A 23143-nucleotide genomic window follows, 5' to 3' on the forward strand; every position below is an offset into this window, starting at 1 on the left:
TTAATACTTTTGGATGCCTGGTGGCTACTTCAAACAGCCGCGGCAACACAGCGTGATGAAAGCTGCAGTGAATCCCGGCTCTCCTCAGCACAGCCAGCGCCGGTACGAGCACTCAGTCACGGCAGCAGCAGCAAAATGATGATGTGGTGCTAGCACAATGAGTCCACAAACGCGTTTCTCCGCCTACCCTCCGGCTTAGGCGGCTTCCTCAGTGAATTATTCACTGAGGAAGCCGCCGAAGCCGGAGGGTAGGCGGAGAAACGCGTTTGTGGACTCATTGTGCTAGCACCACATCATCATTTTGCTGCTGCTGCTGCCGTGACTGAGTGCTCGTACCGGCGCTGGCTGTGCTGAGGAGAGCCGGGATTCACTGCAGCTTTCATCACGCTGTGTTGCAGCGGCTGTTTGAAGTAGCCACCAGGCATCCAAAAGTATTTAGGAGAAAGCCCTTACACCGGAGAGTGAGATAAGGATCACAGCATCATTGCCACTGGCTGGAAGGCTGATATGCCCACAAGCATTGTGAGGAGAGGTATCCATTAGAGTACAGAGTGTACCACACTCGTGGTGTATTGTGGATTCTCAGATATCCAGACGGAGTTGTATACATACTGCCTATTTGTATACACAGTTGATTATATAATAATAGCGATATATGCTTAATATAACAACATCAAGTCTGTTGTAAGGTATGGACGGTATTGATTATAACACAGGCTCAATATCTATCTGATTAAAACGCTAACAGCTGATCTCAAATTAACAGCTGCACCACCAATTACATCTATAGTGCACTACCAAACAACCTGCTTGAACTGTTGGATAAAATCCTCTACTTTAAATTCTTTCTTGCCTAAATTAACAGATGCATGTGGATTTCTCTGCTTACTAACAAGGCTTATTGTGCTATATAGAAAATTTAAGGAATATACATCTTAATAGCCCTATTAGGAGAATTATAGAGATACAGGGCAATTGTTACTCTAGTTGGATATTTTGAATTAATTGTTTTTGTTACAGAGATAATTTTAATATATATTTTTTAGATTAAAATTGGTACTGGCCGGTATCTTAGTGTGATATCTATATATATGTATAGGTGAAAATCCTTTTATATCTGTATTCTATATATGAAATATAAAGTATAGGCTATTTTTTCATACAACGTTAAAAGCGCTGTCTTATTGTTTGTTTTAGTTCTTTTAATTCTTGGGACAACTGGGATCAGTGTCCCGAGACTAGCTGCTTTCACATTGTAGGTGACAGCGCCAGGTGTATATTTTTAAATCTTTCAGTGTTCAAGTCTGCTAGTTGTCCTGCAGAGCAGACACAGACTGTGCATGTCACTGCGTTAGCTGCGCACAGCCGTACTAACGTCCTATTTACATCTTTACCGTTAGTTTTGGGAGGCGGAGTCTTTCGTCTCTGTATGTGGCCTGTACATCCATACAAGCATTTTTGTTGCCTATGCTGTTGTACATTTTTGCTTATGACATTGTTATCGTCAGGAGAATCTGTTATAAGTATGTACAGATGGGTCCTCTTACATTCTTGCTGCAGTCATACTAAACAGCCCTTCAAGTTGCGCCATGCTGTGGCGGGACTCTGTAGCGCCTAGCACCTTTTTTTTTTTGTTTTGTTGCTTCTTTTGCCTGGAAAACACTAACGTTTCATTTTAGATGCGGATAGAGCCGCTATTACACACAGAATACAGGCAAGCAGCATATTTCAATCAGCAGAAGCAGCTCATACGTCCTATTGCATTACATTGTGTCTTAGATACATTTTCGCAATAAAAAAACACGCAAAAAAGATGCTAAGCGCTACAGAGTCACACGGCACTCACGTGTTATGTGTAACGCGACTTGTAGAGCATGGAGCAAAGTTGTAAGAGGACACATCTGTATAGGAAATAATAAAAGTCTTTGGAGACTATGGGGACCACTTATTTACCAGCGTTAAAACTCAATAAAAATCATAAAATAAAAAAAAAAAAAATGATAAAACTTGTTGTGCTCAAGCCAATCGGCTCACAACTGTAATTTTTCAAACTCGAGCTGATTGGCTGGAGCACTGTTTCTCAAATGCAATAAGTTTAAACACCCATTGATAAATAGGACCCTATAGATGTGTGTTATGCCAGAAGTGTCTTGACGTAACATCAGTAACCCTGATGGGAGTGTGTCAAAGGTCGTGACAACTATCATTAAATGCCAACGTGATGACAATTTTATTAGCAGCTGAATTTATTATATAGATTGCGGACCCTTATGTAGTTCTTTGTAGTGAACCTCTTATCAAAAACAGTATTGAGTGAATAGTCATGAAGTATAAAGGGTCCTTTCATTCACTGGAATTATGACAGCTGGTAGCACGGCATGGTAGAGCTACCTCCAACAATATTTACTAGCCCATTAAGATCATTGGTTGTTGGGTAGTTGTCTAGTTACTGCTCATTGGCCCTCATTCCGAGTTGATCACTCGCTAGCTACTTTTAGCAGCCGTGCAAACGCATAGTCGCCGCCCACAGGGGAGTGTATTTTCGCTTTGCAAGTGTTCGATCGCATGTGCAGCCGAGCGGTACAAAAACATTTTGTGCAAAACAAGACCAGCCCTGTAGTTACTTAACCTGTGCGATGATTCCAGCGACAGAGGTACCGGAATTGACGTCAGATACCCACCCTGCAAACGATTGGACACGCCTGCATTTTCCCTACCACTCCCAGAAAATGGTCAGTTGACACCCATAAACGCCCTCTTCCTGTCAATCTCTTTGCGATTGGCTGTGCGAATGGATTAGTCGCTAGAAGCACTGCACAGCAACTATGCTGTTTGTACCCGTACAACGCGCGTGCACATTGCGGTGCATGCGCAGTTTTTTTTACCTGATCGCTGCGCTGTGAAAATCGGCAGCGTGCGATCAACGCTGAATGACCCCCATTAACTTGAGTGTAAGCACAGACATAATATAAATAGGTGAAATTAAAATGCGAGCTGTCTAACGTATAAAGCATTCAGCCATCAACTGCATTGTAAAACAAATGTCACTTTATGCGTATCAATCTGCAACAAGAAGTACAAAGGAGTGTGGAAGGGTAGTATGGGGTAATGGCCCCTTAAACAACATAATAATAATAATACAAACTAAATCATAAAAATCAAAAGTGGAAAAAAATAAATAAATATTGGAGTAAAATGTATCCACTAGCAGCCGTACGTGGGGAATCTGACATTTCTGCACTAAAACGAAGAGCTGGTATATTGGTCCAATGAAACAACTATGCTTTACTAATGCCTGGCCCCCCAAAACGGTCCAATCTGTAGAGTAAGACATACCCACTTGTTACCTATACATCTTTAGGGCATGCCATTCTGTGGCTGCAGCCAATTGATAAGCCGCACACTCACAAATATTGCTTCAGCCCCTAAGAAAGATCTGCTCCAAACGTGTGATGGCATAGTCTACGCTATAGCAGTTTCAAAAGTTGTAAGGCTCAAAAAAGGTCTTGTATCAAGCTGAAAGGATCCTTCCGCGATTAGCTTCATAGTGCTGAATCATCTCCTCCAGATCCTTATCCGCATCTATTACCTGTGCAAATAGGAAACAACGTAGACTTTCCTTATACACAGCAACAATGAATATGAAACATAACTACACTTTAAGAAAGTAGGAAATGTATTTACATAAGACACATAAGTATGATTTACCTTCAAGACTATACATTATTTCTACAGCAAACTACGAGGGAGGAACAATAAGGTAACAAGTGCAAAATTCTCTATTTCATTCTAATTCCCCACCAGGCCAGAGCAGACAGACCACTGCTACCCCTCACAGCCATTACACTGCGCCTCATATCATGTTACCTTGCTCACTGAACCACCCTCCTATTTACTGTGCTAAGCTTTTCCTCTTAGGGGGTGGATCCTATTAGCTGTGATGTTATCGCGGGTGCGAATCATCGCGGCAGTGGCTGCACGTTACGGTGGCTCGAATTCACACAAAAGTGCTCGCTGCCCCATATGGCTCAGAGCACTTTGGTGCGAAATCAGCCCGCGAAGAGTGCAAGATCGTGTGCCGTTGCCGCCGTTTAAATGCCATGGCAACAGCACATTGCACCCTTTAGGACCGACCCCTTATTGTTCTTCACTGGCCTCCATTAGTGTGGGAATAGGAGTTCAAAGAAACCAGGAAAGAATAGACAATAAGGAGGGAATTTAACTGTTTTATCGCGCCCGATCTCCCGTCTAAAGTGACGGGAGATCACAGGGCGATATGCAATTGTGCCTATTAGGGATGGGTTTGAGCGTGCAAAGCACCTAAACCCGACTAAACTAATGGTCGCGAGTGTGAAAAGACCCGTTTGGGTCTCTTTACGCGCATTTCAGCTCACTACCTCCAGGGGTAGCAAGCGGATATGAACTTCTCGTGGCCGTCGGCAGCAACATTTGAATAGCTGCCGGCGGACGCTCGTGGGTGCCGGGACCAGCGATAACATTTTAATCCAGCCCTAATAATTAGAATGTATTTTTGTTTCAGGAATTTGTGAATATACAGCCAGTTGTTTTATGAACGTTGGTCACACAGTACTTTAGTCGTATTATGTGCGACTTCAACAGAATGAATACTGGTTTTACCCACAACAGGAAACCTCCAAGTGTTGATCTCACTATTGGATATTAATATGTAGCAATACTTATAGTATTTATTGTGCACAGATTTAGTTTCCTTTTATTTCTACTGTAGCGCCTAAATTGTATTAGAGAGACTTTATTTGGGTAGGCAGTAGAAACCGTATACGTTCAGTATAGAAAGAGCTTTCCACAAGGCCTCCTCTCTACAATATTAATGAGTAGAACTTTGCTTTTGTTATTAGTGAGCAAGGTTTAATCTACAGAATGAACCATTTGGTACAGAGGATGCGACACAAATCCACAACCTTGTGTCAAAATCATTCTCCATTGTGTTACCAAGCAGATGTGTTACGCAAGTCTTTAATCTTTTTTTTTACCACCAGTTACCTCCCATAAAACTCTCACTGACTGCCAATCATTCTGCATCCTAACTCTGACTGTGACAGTCTTTGGTAACCAGTCTTGTTGCATGCGTAGTAAAACAAATTGTTCAACTCCACAAACATCGATATTGCGTCCACCTCTGACTCCAGTGCTCACTGTTTTTATATGTAAACATACACAGGGGGCCAAATTACTATGACCACGAGGTTAGTAGTTTAGTTTGTAGACTTGGGAGCAGGGCCCTCTTACCTCTCTGCGTGTCTGTTATTACCCTTGTTGTAATTACTGTTTTGTTCTTACGTATTGTATATAGCGCCAGCATATTTCATTGCACTTTACAAGTAAATGTTAATGCTTTGTTGGGCCCTTAATACGGCTTGAATTTTTCTAGGCATGGAATCTAGTAACTGTTGGCGTGTTTCATGGGGAATATTAGCCATATCCTCACCCTACTATCTACAAGTTGTAAGTGAAAATGTAATAACCCTTTTCCAATCATTTACTGTCCAATTCCTGTAATATTATCCGTAATGTTATGTATGGTTGCTCGTCTGTGGGGCTGAACAAGCCCGCCAACTGTCTAAGCCACTGGAGCATCCGGGAGGCGGTTATGATCGAAGGCCTTGTGCACAGACCTAGGTGTACATTTACTAAGCAGTGATAAGAGCGGGGAAGTGAGCCAGTGGAGAAGCTGCCCATGGCAACCAATCAGCACTGAAGTAACATCTATAATTTGCATACTATAAAATGATACAGAGCTGCTGATTGGTTGATGGGGAAATTTCTCCACTGGCTCACTTCTCCACTCTTATCACTGCTTAGTAAATGTACCCCCAAGTCTTTGGTCTGCTCACTCACTCTACACCATAACAACTTCCGCCCTTGAACAAATCACCAGTGTAGCCGCTTTACTAATACTCTCACCGCTGCAGGCGGCAACAATCATTCCACGTTCAAAGTCCATTAGATAACGTGGTTTTCCCATTATTTGTTATACACTTCATTAATCTCGGCATACCTTCACCTATCCGATCTTATACAGATTCATCCATCTTACGTCAGCAGTATCTGCGGAATATCTAATGTACGCAAAGTCACCTGGTGGAAATAATACTGTGGCCACCCAGCCTATAAATCCTATGCAACCGTGTAATACTAAGGGGTCTATTCGTGAAGCAGTGAAAAGTGTGGAGAAGTTGCCCATGGCAACCAATCAGCTGCTCTGTACAATTGTATAGTATGCAAATTATAAATGTTACTTCAATGCTGGTTGGTTGCCATGGGAAACTTCTCCACTGGCTCACTTCTCCACTTTTCACTGCTTCATGAATAGCCCCCTAACTGAGTTGCATTCAGTCACTGGGTGAATGCTGCACAAAACACATCAAACAAGACTAGTTTCCAACATGGAGAGAGTCCCAGAGAATGTGATTACAGTGTTCTGTGGGTTCACCTCCACATCCTTTTCAATTCATACTGTAGATTGAGCTGTTGTCACCAAGCAAATGAATGCAGCTCAAAGTTAGCGTTCCACAGATACATAAGCAGTGCCATGTGTATGCAAGCCTCAGGTGCATAGTAGCAGCTGAACATGGAATTAGGGCATGTTCATGATACAACACACCACTTTATACAATGCTTACAAGAACAGGCGCTGGCACAGGAAACGAGGTCTGCTTAATGAGCCACTCTTCATAGAGCCCATGAATCGCATACAGATATTCCTGGAAGATAAAAAAAAAATATGTTTTTTTTTCTCCGGTCCTTGGGGCTGATAATCAAAAATACTTTTATCATGCAGCTTGTGTTCACATCCATAATTAATAACCAACATCAGCTGAACCAGCAACCCTCTCTTCTAACAACCTATTGTTCACCCTCACGACTAAACAATTGCTGTCAGGGTGGACTGACCTGTACTGATCCCAAGCAGAGTTTCCACCTGATCCTCATTAGCTCCTTTTTTACAGTACCCTATTATTAACAAGTCTGTCGCTCTGATCTCACTAACACAGAAGCTACCTGCTCCATTACTGCTTTCTAAAAGAGTAGGTGACCCTTTTTATTCATAGCAGGGCTTATAAGGATCAACACTTACTTACTGAAGGGAATAATGGACAAGGGTTCTCCAAGCTTCTTGAATAGCAGACTTGTGCTTGCTACAGATCTTGTATACACATTATAGAGAGTGCTAATGCGAACACGAGTTTACTTCTGCCATTCAATATTGCCGCACCTATTCTTTTTAAAATGTCTCAGATAGGCAAGGAGCGTTGTGTGAGTATATACATAGATAGACCAATATACATTTTCTGAAAGCCATAAACAGCTGAGAGCTCATTGAAATACAGACATGTCTTCCCTCATCGCTGCTGCAGTCATGTTACACAGCCCCTCTATTCGCGCCTAGTCGTGGGCGCGTTTACCAACGTCAATCATCTTTTCATGCATTTTTTCCCCCTCAAAAAAAAAATCTTGTTCGCAATTGTTATTTCTGCATATGAAATGCTATGTTAGTGTTTTCCTAAAATACACTGTAACCTAGAATTTCATATGCAGATACAGCCGCAGTCGCACACAGAATATAGGCATGCCGCATATCACTTTAATCAGCAAAGTCTGCTTGTTTGTCTTATTCACATAGCAATACGGGGAAAATAAAAAACGCCCGACGCTGGCCGAGTCGCACAAGAACTGGCGTCTCTCATCCACCCTGTGTGCTGAGACTCATTACGTATGGAGGCTAGATGAGGAAAGACGCATCTATAAGCAGCCCTCTCTCATAATAATTACTTTACTTATTTAAACATTACAAATAAAGGTGTCCTCATACATCTAGGCGCAGAACACCACGCAGCACTAGATGCCTAGCGTGAGTGAGCCGCAAGGTCCTGTGCAGCTCTGTTAGCACAGCACGTCTTTTTTGCATAAAATGTGTCTCATTTGCAATGCGGTGTGACTAAGACGCACAAGGAGACTAAGCGGATCCATTTAATATAGGACACTTGTAGATCTGTGTGCAACTGAGCACAATGGAACTCATATTGAAAAAAACAACAACCTGTGGCTGCTACTTTGTAGCACTTCGTATACAGAGTCAGAGACTCAGTCACACACAATCTACAAGTGCCATCTAAGAAATGAATTCACGCAGTCTCCTGGTGCGTCCTAGTTGCATCGCGTTGGGACAAAGACATTTTTTGGCAAATAAGACACCTGATGCGATCAGAGTCTCAAGGGACCTAGCGCGCCAAGGGGGTCTGTTTGGCGCAACTGCAGCAATGATGTACGAGGACACATCTGTCATTGTGATTAGTGTATAAAATGACACACCATTCCTAATAAAGGATGTGGGCTACTACAATGTGGATTTTGGCTTTGTTAAGAATATTTTACATTTGCCACTCCCCTTTTTTGGTGGTAATAGGTTTAAAGTGGGGACAGAGATAAACTGAGCAAGTATTCTGCTAGTACAAAAAGAACTGTCCCTGTCACTGAAGATTTAGGTAGAGAAATTGCTCAACTGCTTCTTGCATGTTTCATTATGTTTTGTTTCACGACTAGTGTCAGCCTATCACAAAACAAGAGCAAAGCAAAATACTTTGATGTAACCAATGAAAAGAATAAAACACAACACTTTAAAATGTATCATCTGCTTTACACATTTTTTAAGAAAACTACATTATGGTGTCAAAATGCTTTTTATTTCTCCAATCACTCCACTGGACGAAGCAGTAGTCAACACAATGTGTTCTGGTGAAGAGACGGCAATGACACCCTCTGGACTGGAGAAGAAGCCATTAAAGTCTTACCAGTGGTATTACCCGCTCCTCCTCTCTACACCTCATCTTTAATCTCTGGTAACAGGTTTCAGGTGATGTCCGCAGATAAACTGTAGGGGGGAGGGGGGGACGACATACAATACAGTTATTAGCTATTACAGACGTCTATTGCGCTGCATTGAGAGTACAGGAATGTGAGTATTTACTGTTGTGGTTCCTCCCAGTAGGCCTCTATGCAGCCGCATCTTGTACAGGAAACACAAAAATCTATTTACAGTAACTAGAAAGTGCAGGATTGATGGGGTACCGAAACCACAAGCTTACTCCTTTGTTACTCGGTAACATAGCAGCATGAGGAACCTAGGCTGACAATCGTCTCAAGGGATTGACTTGTGTACGATACAAAATACAATATATTGCACAGATAAAGGAATGTTCATAACAAATACTAAAGTACAGTTCTCTCTGGTATGTCAGATAACCAGCTGGGCTGGCTTTTGTTTTTCTCTATGACAAATAAAAACTGTGTTTTTTAATATTGCGTTTGACAAAAATATTCTGAAAACAGTAACCCTGTAATTCTGTACGTCAATGATTGACAGGCCTGGCCAGTCTAGTTCTGTGGATCTCTATAGCTTAAAGAATGTACATCAAGGGTGTGTGCTTTCTTACTGTGGCCTTAGTCGTGCCTTATGTACTAAGGTGTGAGGCTTTTATTTCTCTAACGTCCTAAGTGGATGCTGGGGACTCCGTAAGGACCATGGGGATTAGCGGCTCCGCAGGAGACTGGGCACAACTATAAAGAAAGCTTTTAGACTACTGGTGTGCACTGGCTCCTCCCACTAAGACCCTCCTCCAGACCTCAGTTAGATTCTTGTGCCCGGCCGAGCTGGATGCACACTAGGGGCTCTCCTGAGCACCTAGAAAGAAAGTATATTTAGGTTTTTTATTTTCAGCGAGATCTGCGGGCAACAGACTCACTGCAGCGAGGGACTAAGGGGAGAAGAAGCGAACCTACCTAACAGGTGGTAGTTTGGGCTTCTTAGGCTACTGGACACCATTAGCTCCAGAGGGATTGACCGCAGGACCCGACCTTGGTGTTCGTTCCCGGAGCCGCGCCGCCGTCCCCCTGACAGAGCCAGAAGCACGAAGAAGGTCCGGAAAATCGGCGGCAGAAGACTTCAGTCTTCACCAAGGTAGCGCACAGCACTGCAGCTGTGCGCCATTGCTCCTCATGTACACCTCATACTTCGGTCACTGATGGGTGCAGGGCGCTGGGGGGGGGCGCCCTAAGGGCAATAAATAACACCTTGGCTGGCAAAATATACATCATATATAGTCCCAGAGGCTATATAGATGTAAAATCACCCCTGCCAGTATCACAGAAAAAGCGGGAGAAAGTACGCCGAAAAGGGGGCGGGGCTTCTCCCTCAGCACACTGGCGCCATTTTTCCCCTCACAGTTCCGCTGGAAGGAAGCTCCCTGGCTCTCCCCTGCAGTCTGAGAATACTACAGAAGGGTAAAAAAGAGAGGGGGGGGGCACTAAATTTAGGCGCAGTATAGATATATATATATATGTAATATATATAAAAAAGCAGCTATAGGGAAATCACTCATTGATAGTGGGATCCCAGTGTTATATAGCGTTCTGGTGTGTGCTGGCATACTGTCTCTCTGTCTCCCCAAAGGGCTTTGTGGGGTCCTGTCCTCTGTCAGAGCATTCCCTGTGTGTTTGCGGTGTGTCGGTACGGCTGTGTCGACATGTTTGATGAGGAGGCTTATGTGGAGGCGGAGCAGATGCCTGTAAATGTGATGTCACCCCCTGCGGGGTCGACACCTGAGTGGATGGTGCTGTGGAAGGAATTACGTGATAGTGTCGACTCCTTACATAAAAGGTTTGACGACATACCTAATGTGGGACAGCCGGCTTCTCAGCCTGTGCCTGCCCAGGCGTCTCAAAAACCATCAGGGGCTCTAAAACGCCCGCTACCTCAGATGGTTGACACAGATGTCGACACGGATACTGACTCCAGTGTCGACGACGAAGAGACTAATGTAACTTCCAGTAGGGCCACACGTTACATGATTGAGGCAATGAAAAATGTGTTGCACATTTCTGATGTTAACCCCGGTACCACAAAAAAGGGTATAATGTTTGGAGAGAAAAAACTACCAGTAGCTTTTCCTCCATCTGAAGAGTTAAACGAAGTGTGTGAAGAAGCGTGGGCTTCCCCTGATAAAAAGATGGTAATTTCTAAGAGGTTACTAATGGCGTACCCTTTCCCGCCAGAGGATAGGTCACGCTGGGAAACATCCCCTAGGGTGGATAAAGCGCTCACACGCTTGTCGAAAAAGGTGGCACTACCGTCTCCGGATACGGCCGGCCTGAAGGAATCTGCTGATAGAAAGCAGGAGGCTATCCTGAAATCTATATATACACACACAGGTGTGATACTGAGACCGGCTATAGCTTCAGCCTGGATGTGCAGCGCTGCTGCTGCGTGGTCAGATTCCCTGTCAGAAAATATAGATACCCTAGACAGGGACACTATTTTGCTGAACGTAGAGCATATAAAAGACGCACTTTTATACATGAGAGATGCACAGAGGGATATTTGCCGGCTGGCATCCAAAATTAGTGCTATGTCCATTTCTGCCAGGAGAGGGTTATGGACTCGGCAGTGGACAGGTGATGCAGATTCCAAACGACACATGGAAGTTCTGCCTTATAAGGGTGAGGAATTGTTCGGGGATGGTCTCTCGGACCTCGTTTCCACAGCAACAGCTGGGAAGTCCACATTTTTGCCCCATGTTCCCTCACAACCAAAGAAAGCACCGTATTATCAGGTACAGTCCTTTCGGCACAATAGGGGCAAGCGGGTTAAAGGCGCGTCCTTTCTGCCCAGAGGCAGAGGTAGAGGGAAAAAGCTGCAGCATACAGCCAGTTCCCAGGAGCAAAAGTCCTCCCCCGCTTCCTCTAAGTCCACAGCATGACGCTGGGGCTCCACAGGCAGAGCCAGGTACGGTGGGTGCCCGTCTCAAGCATTTCAGCAATCAGTGGGTTCGCTCACGGGTGGATCCCTGGATCCTTCAAATAGTATCTCAGGGGTACAAACTGGAATTCGAGACGTCTCCCCCCCGCCGTTTCCTCAAATCTGCCTTGCCAACCACTCCCTCAGGCAGGGAGGCAGTGTTACAGGCAATTCAAAAGCTGTATTCACAACAAGTGATAGTAAAGGTGCCCCTACTTCAACAAGGAAGGGGTTACTATTCCACAATGTTTGTGGTACCGAAACCGGACGGTTCGGTGAGACCCATTTTAAATTTGAAATCCTTGAACACATATATCAAAAAATGCAAGTTCAAGATGGAATCGCTCAGGGCGGTTATTGCAAGCCTGGACGAGGGAGATTACATGGTATAGCTGGACATCAAGGATGCTTACCTACATGTCCCCATTTACCATCCTCACCAGGAGTACCTCAGGTTTGTGGTACAAGATTGTCATTACCAATTCCAGACGTTGCCGTTCGGTCTCTCCACGGCTCCGAGGGTCTTTACCAAGGTAATGGCGGAAATGATGATACTCCTTCGAAGGAAGGGAGTTTTAATTATCCCGTACTTGGACGATCTCCTGATAAAGGCGAGGTCCAGAGAGCAGTTGTTGGTAGGGGTAGCACTATCTCGGGAAGTGCTACAACAGCACGGCTGGATTCTAAACATTCCAAAGTCACAGCTGGTCCCTACGACATGCCTGCTGTTCCTAGGGATGGTTCTGGACACAGAACAGAGAAAAGTGTTTCTCCCGGAGGAGAAGGCCAAGGAGCTGTCATCTCTGGTCAGAGGCCTCCTAAAACCAAAACAGGTGTCGGTGCATCACTGCACGCGGATTCTGGGAAAAATGGTAGCTTCCTACGAAGCGATTCCATTCGGCAGGTTTCATGCAAGAACCTTTCAGTGGGACCTGTTGGACAAGTGGTCCGGATCGCATCTTCAGATGCATCGTCTGATAACCCTGTCTCCAAGGACAAGGGTGTCTCTGCTGTGGTGGCTGCAGAGCGCTCATCTTCAAGAGGGCCGCAGATTCGGCATACAGGACTGGGTCCTGGTGACCACGGATGCCAGCCTTCGAGGCTGGGGAGCAGTCACACAGGGAAGAAACTTCCAAGGACTATGGTCAAGTCAGGAGACTTCCCTGCACATAAATATTCTGGAACTAAGGGCCATTTACAATGCCCTAAGTCAGGCAAAACCCCTGCTTCAAAACCAGCCGGTACTGATCCAGTCAGACAACATCACGGCAGTCGCCCATGTAAATCGACAGGGCGGCACGAGAAGCAGGACGGCGATGGCAGAAGCCACAAGGATTCTCCGATGGGCGGAAAATCACGTGTTAGCACTGTCAGCAGTGTTCATTCCGGGAGTGGACAACTGGGAAGCAGACTTCCTCAGCAGGCACGACCTCCACCCGGGAGAGTGGGGACTTCATCCAGAAGTCTTTCAAATGATTGTAAACCAGTGGGAAAAATCACAGGTGGACATGATGGCGTCCCGCCTAAACAAAAAGCTAGAAAAATATTGCGCCAGGTCAAGGGACCCTCAGGCGGTAGCAGTGGACGCCCTGGTGACACCGTGGGTGTTCCAGTCGGTCTATGTGTTCCCTCCTCTTCCTCTCATCTCAAAGATATTGAGAATCATAAGACGAAGAGGAGTACAGACAATTCTCATTGTTCCAGATTGGCCTTGAAGGGCCTGGTATCTGGATCTGCAGGAAATGCTCACAGAAGATCCGTGGCCTCTTCCTCTCAGAGAGGACCTGTTGCAACAGGGGCCCTGTCTGTTCCAGGACTTACCGTGGCTACGTTTGACGGCATGGCGGTTGAACGCCGGATCCTAGCGGAAAAGGGCATTCCGGATGAGGTCATTCCTACTCTGATAAAGGCTAGGAAGGACGTGACAGCTAAACATTATCACCGTATATGGAGGAAGTATGTTGCTTGGTGTGAGTCCAGGAATGCTCCTCCGGAAGAATTCCATCTGGGCTGTTTCCTTCACTTCCTACAGACTGGAGTGAATTTGGGGCCTAAAATTAGGCTCCATTAAGGTTCAGATTTCGGCCCTATCAATTTTCTTCCAGAAGGAGTTGGCTTCTCTCCCAGAAGTCCAGACTTTTGTGAAGGGAGTGCTGCATATCCAGCCTCCTTTTGTGCCTCCAGTGGCACTATGGGACCTTAACGTGGTGTTAAGGTTCCTTAAGTCTCACTGGTTTGAGCCTCTTCAAACGGTGGAATTAAAGTATCTCACTTGGAAAGTGGTCATGTTGTTGGCCTTGGCATCGGCAAGACGAGTGAGAGTTGGCGGCTTTATCTCACAAAAGCCCCTATCTGATTTTCCATGTGGATAGAGCGGAGTTGCAGACTCGTCCTCAATTTTTGCCTAAGGTGGTTTCATCTTTTCATATGAACCAACCTATTGTGGTGCCTGTGGCTACGAGGGACTTGGAGGATTCCGAGTCCCTTGATGTGGTCAGGGCATTGAAAATGTATGTGGCCAGAACGGCTCCTGCGGAGCCCGTCTATTCCCCATGGTCCTTACGGAGTCCCCAGCATCCTCTACGGACTAGGAGAAAAAGATTTACTGGTAGGTTTAAAATCTTATTTTCTCTTACGTCCTAGAGGATGCTGGGGTCCACATTAGTACCATGGGGATGTACCAGAGCTGACAGAACGGGAGGGAGAGCGCGGAGGCTCCTGCAGAACTGACTGACTGAACTTCAGATCATCAGAGGCCAAAGTATCGAACCTGTAGAACCTTGCAAACGTGTTCGACCCAGACCAAGTTGCAGCTCGGCAAAGTTGTAAAGTCGAAGACCCCACCATACGAGTAGAGTGGGCCTTGACAGACATAGGACACGGCAATCCTGCCGTAGAATACGCATGCTGGATAGTGAACCTGATCCAGCAACAGATCGTCTGCTTAGAAGCAGGACACACAATTTTCTTGGGATCATACAGGTTTAACAGAGTCCAAATTTCTGCGACGAGCAGTCCTCTTCACATAGATTTTCAGAGCCCTTACAACATCCAAGGACTTTGATGAAATTGAGGAGTCAGTAGCCACTGGCACCACAATAGGTTGGTTGATATGAAATGCCGACACAACCTTCGGAAGAAACTGCCGACATGTCCGGAGCTCATCTCTATCTTCGTGGAAGATCAAGTATGGGCTTTTACAGGACAAAGCCCCCAACTCCGACACACATCTAGCAGAAGCTAAGGCCAACAACGTGACAGCCTTCCACGTAAGAAATTTTACCTCAACCTCCTGTAGAGGCTCGAACCAGTTCGATTGGAGGAACTGCAACACCACGTTAAGGTCCCAAGGCGCCGTAGGCGGTACAAAGGGAGGCTGGATGTGCAGAACTCCCTTCAGAAAGGTCTGAACCTCAGGGAGGGCAGCCAATTATTTCTGGAAGAAAATGGATAGGGCCGAAATCTGGACCTTCACAGATCCCAACCTCAGGCCCATAGCCACACCGGCTTGTAGAGTAGAAACCGTCCCAGTTGAAACGCCACTGCAGGAAATTTCTTGGACTCACCCCAAGACACATTTTTTCCAAATTTGATGGTAATGTTTAGACGTTACTCCTTTCCTAGCCTGTATCAGGGTAGGAATAACCTTGTTCGGAATTCCCTTTTGAACTAGTATCAGGCGTTCAATCTCCATGCCGTCAAACGTAGCCGCGGTATGTCTTGATAGGCGAACGGCCCCTGCTGCAGCAGGTCCTCCCGAAGAGTAGAGCCAGAAGATCCGCGTACCAAGCCCTTCTTGGCTAGTCTGGAGCAATGAGGATCGCTTGAATCCTTGTTCTCCTTATGAGCTTTAGAACTCTTGGGATGAGTGGAAGTTGAGGAAACACGTACACCGACTGGAATACCCACGGAGTCACTAGGGCGTCCACCGCCACTGCTTGCGTGTCCCTCGACCTGGAACAATACCGCCGAAGCTTCTTGTTGAGACGAGAGGCCATCATGTCGATCTGGGGTATGCCCCAAAGATCTGTTACCTCCTTGAACATCTCCGGATGGAGACCACACTCCCCTGGATGGAGATAGTGTCTGCTGAGGAAGTCCACTTCCCAGTTGTCTACTCCCAGAATGAAGATTGCCGACAGTGCCAATGCGTGTTTTTCTGCCCAGAGGATGATTCTTGATACCTCTGACATTGCAGCTCTGCTCTTCGTTCGGCACTGTCGGTTTATGTAAGCTAATGTTGTCACATTGTCCAACTGCACTTGAACGGTCCGATTTCTCAGAAGATGGGCCGCTTGAAGACGACCTTTGTAGACGGCTCTTAGTTCCAGAATGTTTAGCGGCAGGCCGGCTTCCAGACTTGACCACCTTCCTTGGAAGGTTTCCCCTTGAGTGACTGCGCCCAAGCACCGGAGACTTGCATCCGTGGTTAGAAGGATCCAGTCCTGAATCCTGAACCTGCGGTCCTCCAGAAGGTGAGGCAGTTGCAGCCACCAGAGGAGTGAAACCCTGGCCTTTGGTGACAGACATATTCTCTGGTGCATATGTAGATGGGATCCCGACCACTTGTCCAGGAGATCCAGTTGGAAGGACCGAGCGTGAAACCTCCCGTACTGCAGTGCCTCGTAAGAGGCCACCATCTTTCCCAGAAGGCGAATGCACTGATGAACCAACACCCGGGTTGGCTTCAGGACATCCCGGACCATTGTTTGTATCCCAGAAAGGACAACCTCCTGGTTGGTTCCAAATGTGATTTTGGAAGATTCAAGATCCGGCCATGTTCCCTGAGAAGATGGGTCGTGAGAGATATGGACCGTAACAGCTTCTCCTTGGACGATGCCTTTATCAACAGATCATCCAGATATGGAATTATGTTCACCCCCTGTCTGCGGAGGCGAGCCATCATTTCCACCATCACCTTGGTGAATACCCTCGGTGCTGTGGAGAGGCCGAATGACAGGGCCTGGAACTGAAAATGACAGTCCAACAGTGCAAATCGAAGATAAGCTTGATGCGGCAGCCAAATCGGAATGTTGAGGTACGCATCCTTGATATCTAGGGATACCAGGAATTACCCCTCCTCCAGACCTGATATCACTGCCCTCAGGGACTCCATTTTGAACTTGAACTTCCTCAGAAAGGGGTTTAGTGAGTTTAAGTTCAGAATGGGCCTGACCGAACCATCCGGTTTCGGTACCACGAAAAGATTCAAATAGTAACCTTTGTTTTGCATATGAGGTGGTACTGGCACAATGACCTGTGCCTCCACCAACTTCTGGACGGCTTCTTGCAGGACAGTCCTGTCCGCCAGCAGAGCTGGCAAGCCTGATTTGAAAAATCGGTGAGGAGGGAGATTTTGAAATTGCAGCCAGTACACCTGAGACACAATATCTTGCACCCAGGGGTCCAGGCCGGATGACACCCAGACGTGACTGAAATGCCTGAGTCTCGCTCCCACCGGCCCCACCTCCGGGGTGTGCCATCCACCGTCATGCGGAGGACTTTGGTGTACCTGAAGCAGGTTTCTGTTCCTGGGAACCTGCAGCCGCAGGTTTCTTGGACTTGGGCCGACCTCACCGAAAGAAGGTGTTGGACGGCTTGGACTTTCTGGGCTGGAAACTGAAAGGGCTGTGATGTAGCTGAAGAAAAGGGTTTCTTCGGAGCAGGTGTAGCTGAGGGAAGAAAGGGTGACTTACCAGCCGTAGCCATGGAGATACACGCATCTAACGCCTCCCCAAGAGAGCCTGACCTGTGTAGGGTAGGGTCTCCACACTTCTCCTGGATTCCGCGTCGGCAGACCACTGGCACAACCACAGTCCTCGACGAGCTGATACAGACATGGAAGAAATTCCGGCAGCCATAGAACCCAGGTCTTTCATGGATTCTACCAGAAATCCTGCCAAATCCTGAATATTACGTAAAAACAATTCAACATCACATTTCGCCATAGTATCCAAGTCTTCAAGTAACGTGCCTGACCACTTTACTATAGCTTTGGCAATACAAGCACTGGCAATAGTGGGACATAGTATTGCCCCAGAAGCCGTGTACATGGATTTGAGCGTATTATCAATTTTACGATCAGCCGGCTCTTTCAAGGCGGTAGATCCTGGAACAGATAAAACCACCTTTTTTGAGAGTCTGGATACTGACGTGTCCACAATAGGCCGGTTTTCCCATTTTTTCCTATCCTTTACCGGGAAAGGAAACGCTACCAGGACCCTTTTAGGTATCTGGAATTTTTTTATCCGGGTTTTCCCAAGCCTTTTCAAAAATAGCATTTAATTCCTTTGACGCAGGGAAGGTTAGCGAGGCTTTCTTATTTTCAGTGAAGTAAGCCTCCTCAACCTGCTCTGGTGTTGTATCAGCAATATTCAACACATCCCTAATATCCTCTATCATCAACTGCACCCCTTTTGCAAGAGATGCTGCCCCCTGCAACACATCCCCATCACCGTCTGTAGTATAAGAATCGGTATCATCCTGCATGATCTGTGCCAGAGCACGTTTATGTGAATATACAGCGGGGAGCCCTGAAGTACCAGAACTGGGCCAGACTGCCATAGAGTTCTGTAAAGCCTGACTTGCAGATTCATTTTGTGCAATCCTATTTGAAATCTGAGAAATCATAGATTTGATAGAGGATAACCACTCAGGCTCCCTTGCTGGAATCTGTGCTAAACCAGTGCAATCCTGATTACATGGAATGGGATCATCCTGAGAGGACATATCCTCTACAGCATATGACACAGAGTCCCTGGACATTGCTTAATGGAGACCACAGACACTCCACACACGCACACACAGGGGAGGACAGACAGTTTCAACCCCAAGAATGGCGAGAGAGACACAGAGATTGGAGCCAACTCACACACAGCGCTTTTAATATAAAGGGAGACCCCCCATCAGCACTGACTGTGCACCTTAATAGGTTACGCAGTTGTTTTGCAGCCTCCCCCCCTTCTACAACCCCCTGGTACCGTGAGAGATAGCTGGAGTTGCTTTGGAGGGACTTGCTCTTCCTGGACAGCGCTGAATGCTGCTCTGAGGAGAAGCTCCGCCCCCAAAATGGCGCTGTCTTCCCGCTCTTCCTAGGATTTATGCTGGCTGAGATCCCGGGACCCCAACAGGCTGTGTGACCAGTGTAGGGTGTAGGCGCTGGCTCAGGGCGCCCCTCACAGTGCCGCACTATGTACCACTGAGCCTCCGGAGCGCAGTTAATACTGCGCTCCTACCCTGATGCCGCCATCTTCACACCGGCCCCCCGCTTGCAAGGGGGGTCAGCGACTCACTCGCCACTGATCTTCAGCTCTGTAAGGGGGTGGCGGCATGGTGCCTGGGGCGAGTGATCCCCTGTGGCGGGGTACTTCGATCCCCTCAGGAGCTCAGTGTCCTGTCAGCGGAGATAGTGGCTCAGACCCCGCAGGGCGGACACTACTCCCCCCTTAGTCCCACGAAGCAGGGGGTCTGTTGCCAGCAGCCTCCCTGTAAAATAATAAACTCTAAAAATAAGAATTTACTTACCGATAATTCTATTTCTCGTAGTCCGTAGTGGATGCTGGGAACTCCGTAAGGACCATGGGGAATAGCGGCTCCGCAGGAGTCTGGGCACAAAAGTAAAGCTTTAGGACTACCTGGTGTGCACTGGCTCCTCCCCCTATGACCCTCCTCCAAGCCTCAGTTAGGATACTGTGCCTGGACGAGCGTACACAATAAGGAAGGATTTTGAATCCCGGGTAAGACTCATACCAGCCACACCAATCACACCGTACAACTTGTGATCTGAACCCAGTTAACAGCATGATAAAAGAGGAGCCTCTGGAAAGATGGCTCACAACAACAATAACCCGATTTAGTTAACAATAACTATGTACAAGTATTGCAGACAATCCGCACTTGGGATGGGCGCCCAGCATCCACTACGGACTACGAGAAATAGAATTATCGGTAAGTAAATTCTTATTTTCTCTGACGTCCTAGTGAATGCTGGGAACTCCGTAAGGACCATGGGGATTATACCAAAGCTCCCAAACGGGCGGGAGAGTGCGGATGACTCTGCAGCACCGAATGAGAGAACTCCAGGTCCTCCTCAGCCAGGGTATCAAATTTGTAGAATTTAGCAAACGTGTTTGCCCCTGACCAAGTAGCTGCTCGGCAAGTTGTAAAGCCGAGACCCCTCGGGCAGCCGCCCAAGATGAGCCCACCTTCCTTATGGAATGGGCTTTTACAGATTTTGGCTGTGGCAGGCCTGCCACAGAATGTGCAAGCTGAATTGTACTACAAATCCAACGAGCAATAGTCTGCTTAGAAGCAGGAGCACCCAGCTTGTTGGGTGCATACAGGATAAACAGCGAGTCAGATTTTCTGACTCCAGCCGTCCTGGAAACATATTTTCCGGGCCCTGACAACGTCCAGCAACTTGGAATCCTCCAAGTCCCTAGTAGCCGCAGGCACCCCAATAGGCTGGTTCAGGTGAAACGCTGACACCACCTTAGGGAGAAACTGAGGACTAGTCCACAATTCCGCCCTGTCCGAATGGAAAATCAGATAAGGGCTTTTACAGGATAAAGCCGTCAATTCTGACACGCGCCTGGCCGAAGCCAGGGCCAACAGCATGACCACTTTCCATGTGAGATGTTTTAAATCCACAGATTTAAGTGGTTCAAACCAATGTGATTTGAGGAACCTCAAAACTACATTGAGATCCCAAGGTGCCACTGGAGGCACAAAAGGAGGCTGTATATGCAGCACTCCCTTGACAAATGTCTGGACTTCAGTAACTGAAGCCAGATCTTTTTGGAAGAAAATCGACAGGGCCGAAATTTGAACCTTAATGGACCCCAATTTGAGGCCCATAGACACTCCTGTTTGCAGGAAATGCAGGAATGGACCCAGTTGAAATTCCTCCGTTGGGGCCTTCCTGGCCTCGCACCACGCAACATATTTTCGCCAAATGCGGTGATAATGTTTTGCGGTCACATCCCTCCTGGCTTTTTGATCAGGGTAGGGATGACTTCCTCCGGAATGCCTTTTTTTTTTTTTTTTTTAGGATCCGGCGTTCAACCGCCATGCCGTCAAACGCAGCCGCGGTAAGTCTTGAAACAGACAGGGTCCTTGCTGGAGCAGGTCCCTTCTTAGAGGCAGAGGCCACGGGTCCTCTGTGAGCATCTCTTGAAGTTCCGGGTACCAAGTCCTTCTTGGCCCCACCCGGAGCCACGAGTATAGTTCTTACTCCTCTCCGTCTTATAGTTCTCAGTACCTTGGGTATGAGAGGCAGAGGAGGGAACACATACACCGACTGGTAAACCCACGGTGTTACCAGAGTGTCCACAGCTATTGCCTGAGGGTCCCTTGACCTGGCGCAATACCTGTCCAGTTTTTTGTTGAGGCGGGACGCCATCATGTCCACCATTGGTTTTTCCCAACGGTTCACAATCATGTGGAAGACTTCTGGATGAAGTCCCCACTCTCCCGGGTGGAGGTCGTGTCCACTCCCGGAATGAACACTGCTGACAGTGCTATTACATGATTTTCCGCCCAGCGAAGAATCCTTGCAGCTTCTGCCATTGCCCTCCTGCTTCTTGTGCCGCCCTGTCTGTTTACGTGGGCGACTGCCGTGATGTTGTCCGACTGGAACAGCACCGGCTGACCTTGAGGCAGAGGTCTTGCTTGGCTTAGAGCATTGTAAATGGCCCTTAACTCCAGAATATTTATGTGAAGTGATGTCTCCAGGCTTGACCTCAAGCCCTGGAAATTTCTTCCCTGTGTGACTGCTCCCCAGCCTCGCAGGCTGGCATCTGTGGTCACCAGGACCCAGTCCTGAATGCCGAATCTGCGGCCCTCTAGAAGATGAGCACTCTGCAACCACCACAGGAGAGACACCCTTGTCCTTGGGGAAAGGGTTAACCGCTGATGCATCTGAAGATGCGATCCGGACCATTTGTCCCGCAGATCCCACTGGAATGTTCTTGCGTGGAATCTGCCAAATGGGATTGCTTCATAGGAAGCCACCATTTTTCCCAGGCCCCTTGTGCATTGATGCACTGAGACTTGGCCTGGTGTTAGGAGGTTTCTGACTAGCTCGGATAACTCCCTGGCTTTCTCCTCCGGGAGAAATACCTTTATCTGGACTGTGTCCAGGATCATCCCTAGGAATAGAAGACGTGTCGTCGGGATCAGCTGCGATTTTGGGATATTGAGAATCCAACCATGCTGCCGCAACACTACTTGCGATAGTGCTAACCCGACTACCAACTGTTCCCTGGATCTCGCCCTTATCAGGAGATCGTCCAAGTAAGGGATAATTAAAAACTCCTTTCCTTCGGAGGAGTATCAACATTTCGGCCATTACATTGGTAAAGACCCGGGGTGCCGTGGACAATCCAAACGGCAGCGTCTGAAACTGATAGTGGCAGTTCTGTACCACAAACCTGAGGTACCCTTGATGAGAAGGGTAAATTGGGACATGCAGGTAAGCATCCTTGATGTCCAGAGACACCATATAATCCCCTTCTTCCAGGTTCGCGATCACTGCTCTGAGTGACTCCATCTTGAATTTGAACCTCTGTATGTAAGTGTTCAAAGATTTTAGATTTAAAATATGTCTCACCGAGCCGTCCGGCTTCGGTATCACCAACTGCGTGGAATAATACCCCTTTCCCTGTTGCAGGAGGGGTACCTTGATTATCACCTGCTGAGAATACAGCTTGTGAATGGCTTCCAATACCGCCTCCCTGTCGGAGGGAGACGTCGGTAAAGCAGACTTTAGGAAACAGCGAAGGGGAGACGTCTCGAATTCCAATTTGTACCCCTGAGATACCACCTGAAGGATCCCGGGGTCCACTTGTGAGTGAGCCCACTGCGCTCTGAAATTCTTGAGACGGGCCCCCACCATGCCTGAGTCCGCTTGTAAAGCCCCAGCGTCATGCTGAGGACTTGGCAGAAGCGGGAGAGGGCTTCTGTTCCTGGGAACTGGCTGTCTGCTGCAGCCTTTTTCCTCTTCCTCTGCCACGGGGCAGAAATGAGGAACCTTTTGCCCTTATGGGGCCGAAAGGACTGCGCCTGATAATACGGCGTCTTCTTATGTTGAGAGGCTACCTGGGGTAAAAATGTGGATTTCCCAGCCGTTGCCGTGGCCACCAGGTCTGATAGACCTACCCCAAATAACTCCTCCCCTTTATAAGGCAATACTTCCATATGCCTTTTGGAATCCGCATCACCTGACCACTGCCTCGTCCATAACCCTCTTCTGGCAGAAATGGACAGCGCACTTACTCTTGATGCCAGTCGGCAAATATCCCTCTGTGCATC

General features: G+C 47.2%; 1 protein-coding gene across 1 annotated transcript in view; it reads right to left on the reverse strand.

Moving 5' to 3' along the window:
- Positions 1-3030: 3030 nt before the first annotated feature.
- The window catches only part of TK2 (thymidine kinase 2), a 138782-nt gene continuing 118669 nt past the window's right edge, over positions 3031-23143 (reverse strand). The window contains exons 8-10 of the mRNA XM_063945406.1: positions 8832-8911; positions 6663-6743; positions 3031-3589 (exon numbers count right to left, since the gene is read on the reverse strand). Of these exons, the coding sequence (XP_063801476.1) occupies positions 3512-3589; positions 6663-6743; positions 8832-8911 (239 nt within the window). The 3' untranslated portion in view covers positions 3031-3511. The remainder of the gene's footprint in view (positions 3590-6662; positions 6744-8831; positions 8912-23143) is intronic.

The sequence above is a fragment of the Pseudophryne corroboree genome, chromosome 11 (assembly GCF_028390025.1).
Source record: "Pseudophryne corroboree isolate aPseCor3 chromosome 11, aPseCor3.hap2, whole genome shotgun sequence".
In the NCBI taxonomy this organism is placed as follows: domain Eukaryota; kingdom Metazoa; phylum Chordata; class Amphibia; order Anura; family Myobatrachidae; genus Pseudophryne; species Pseudophryne corroboree.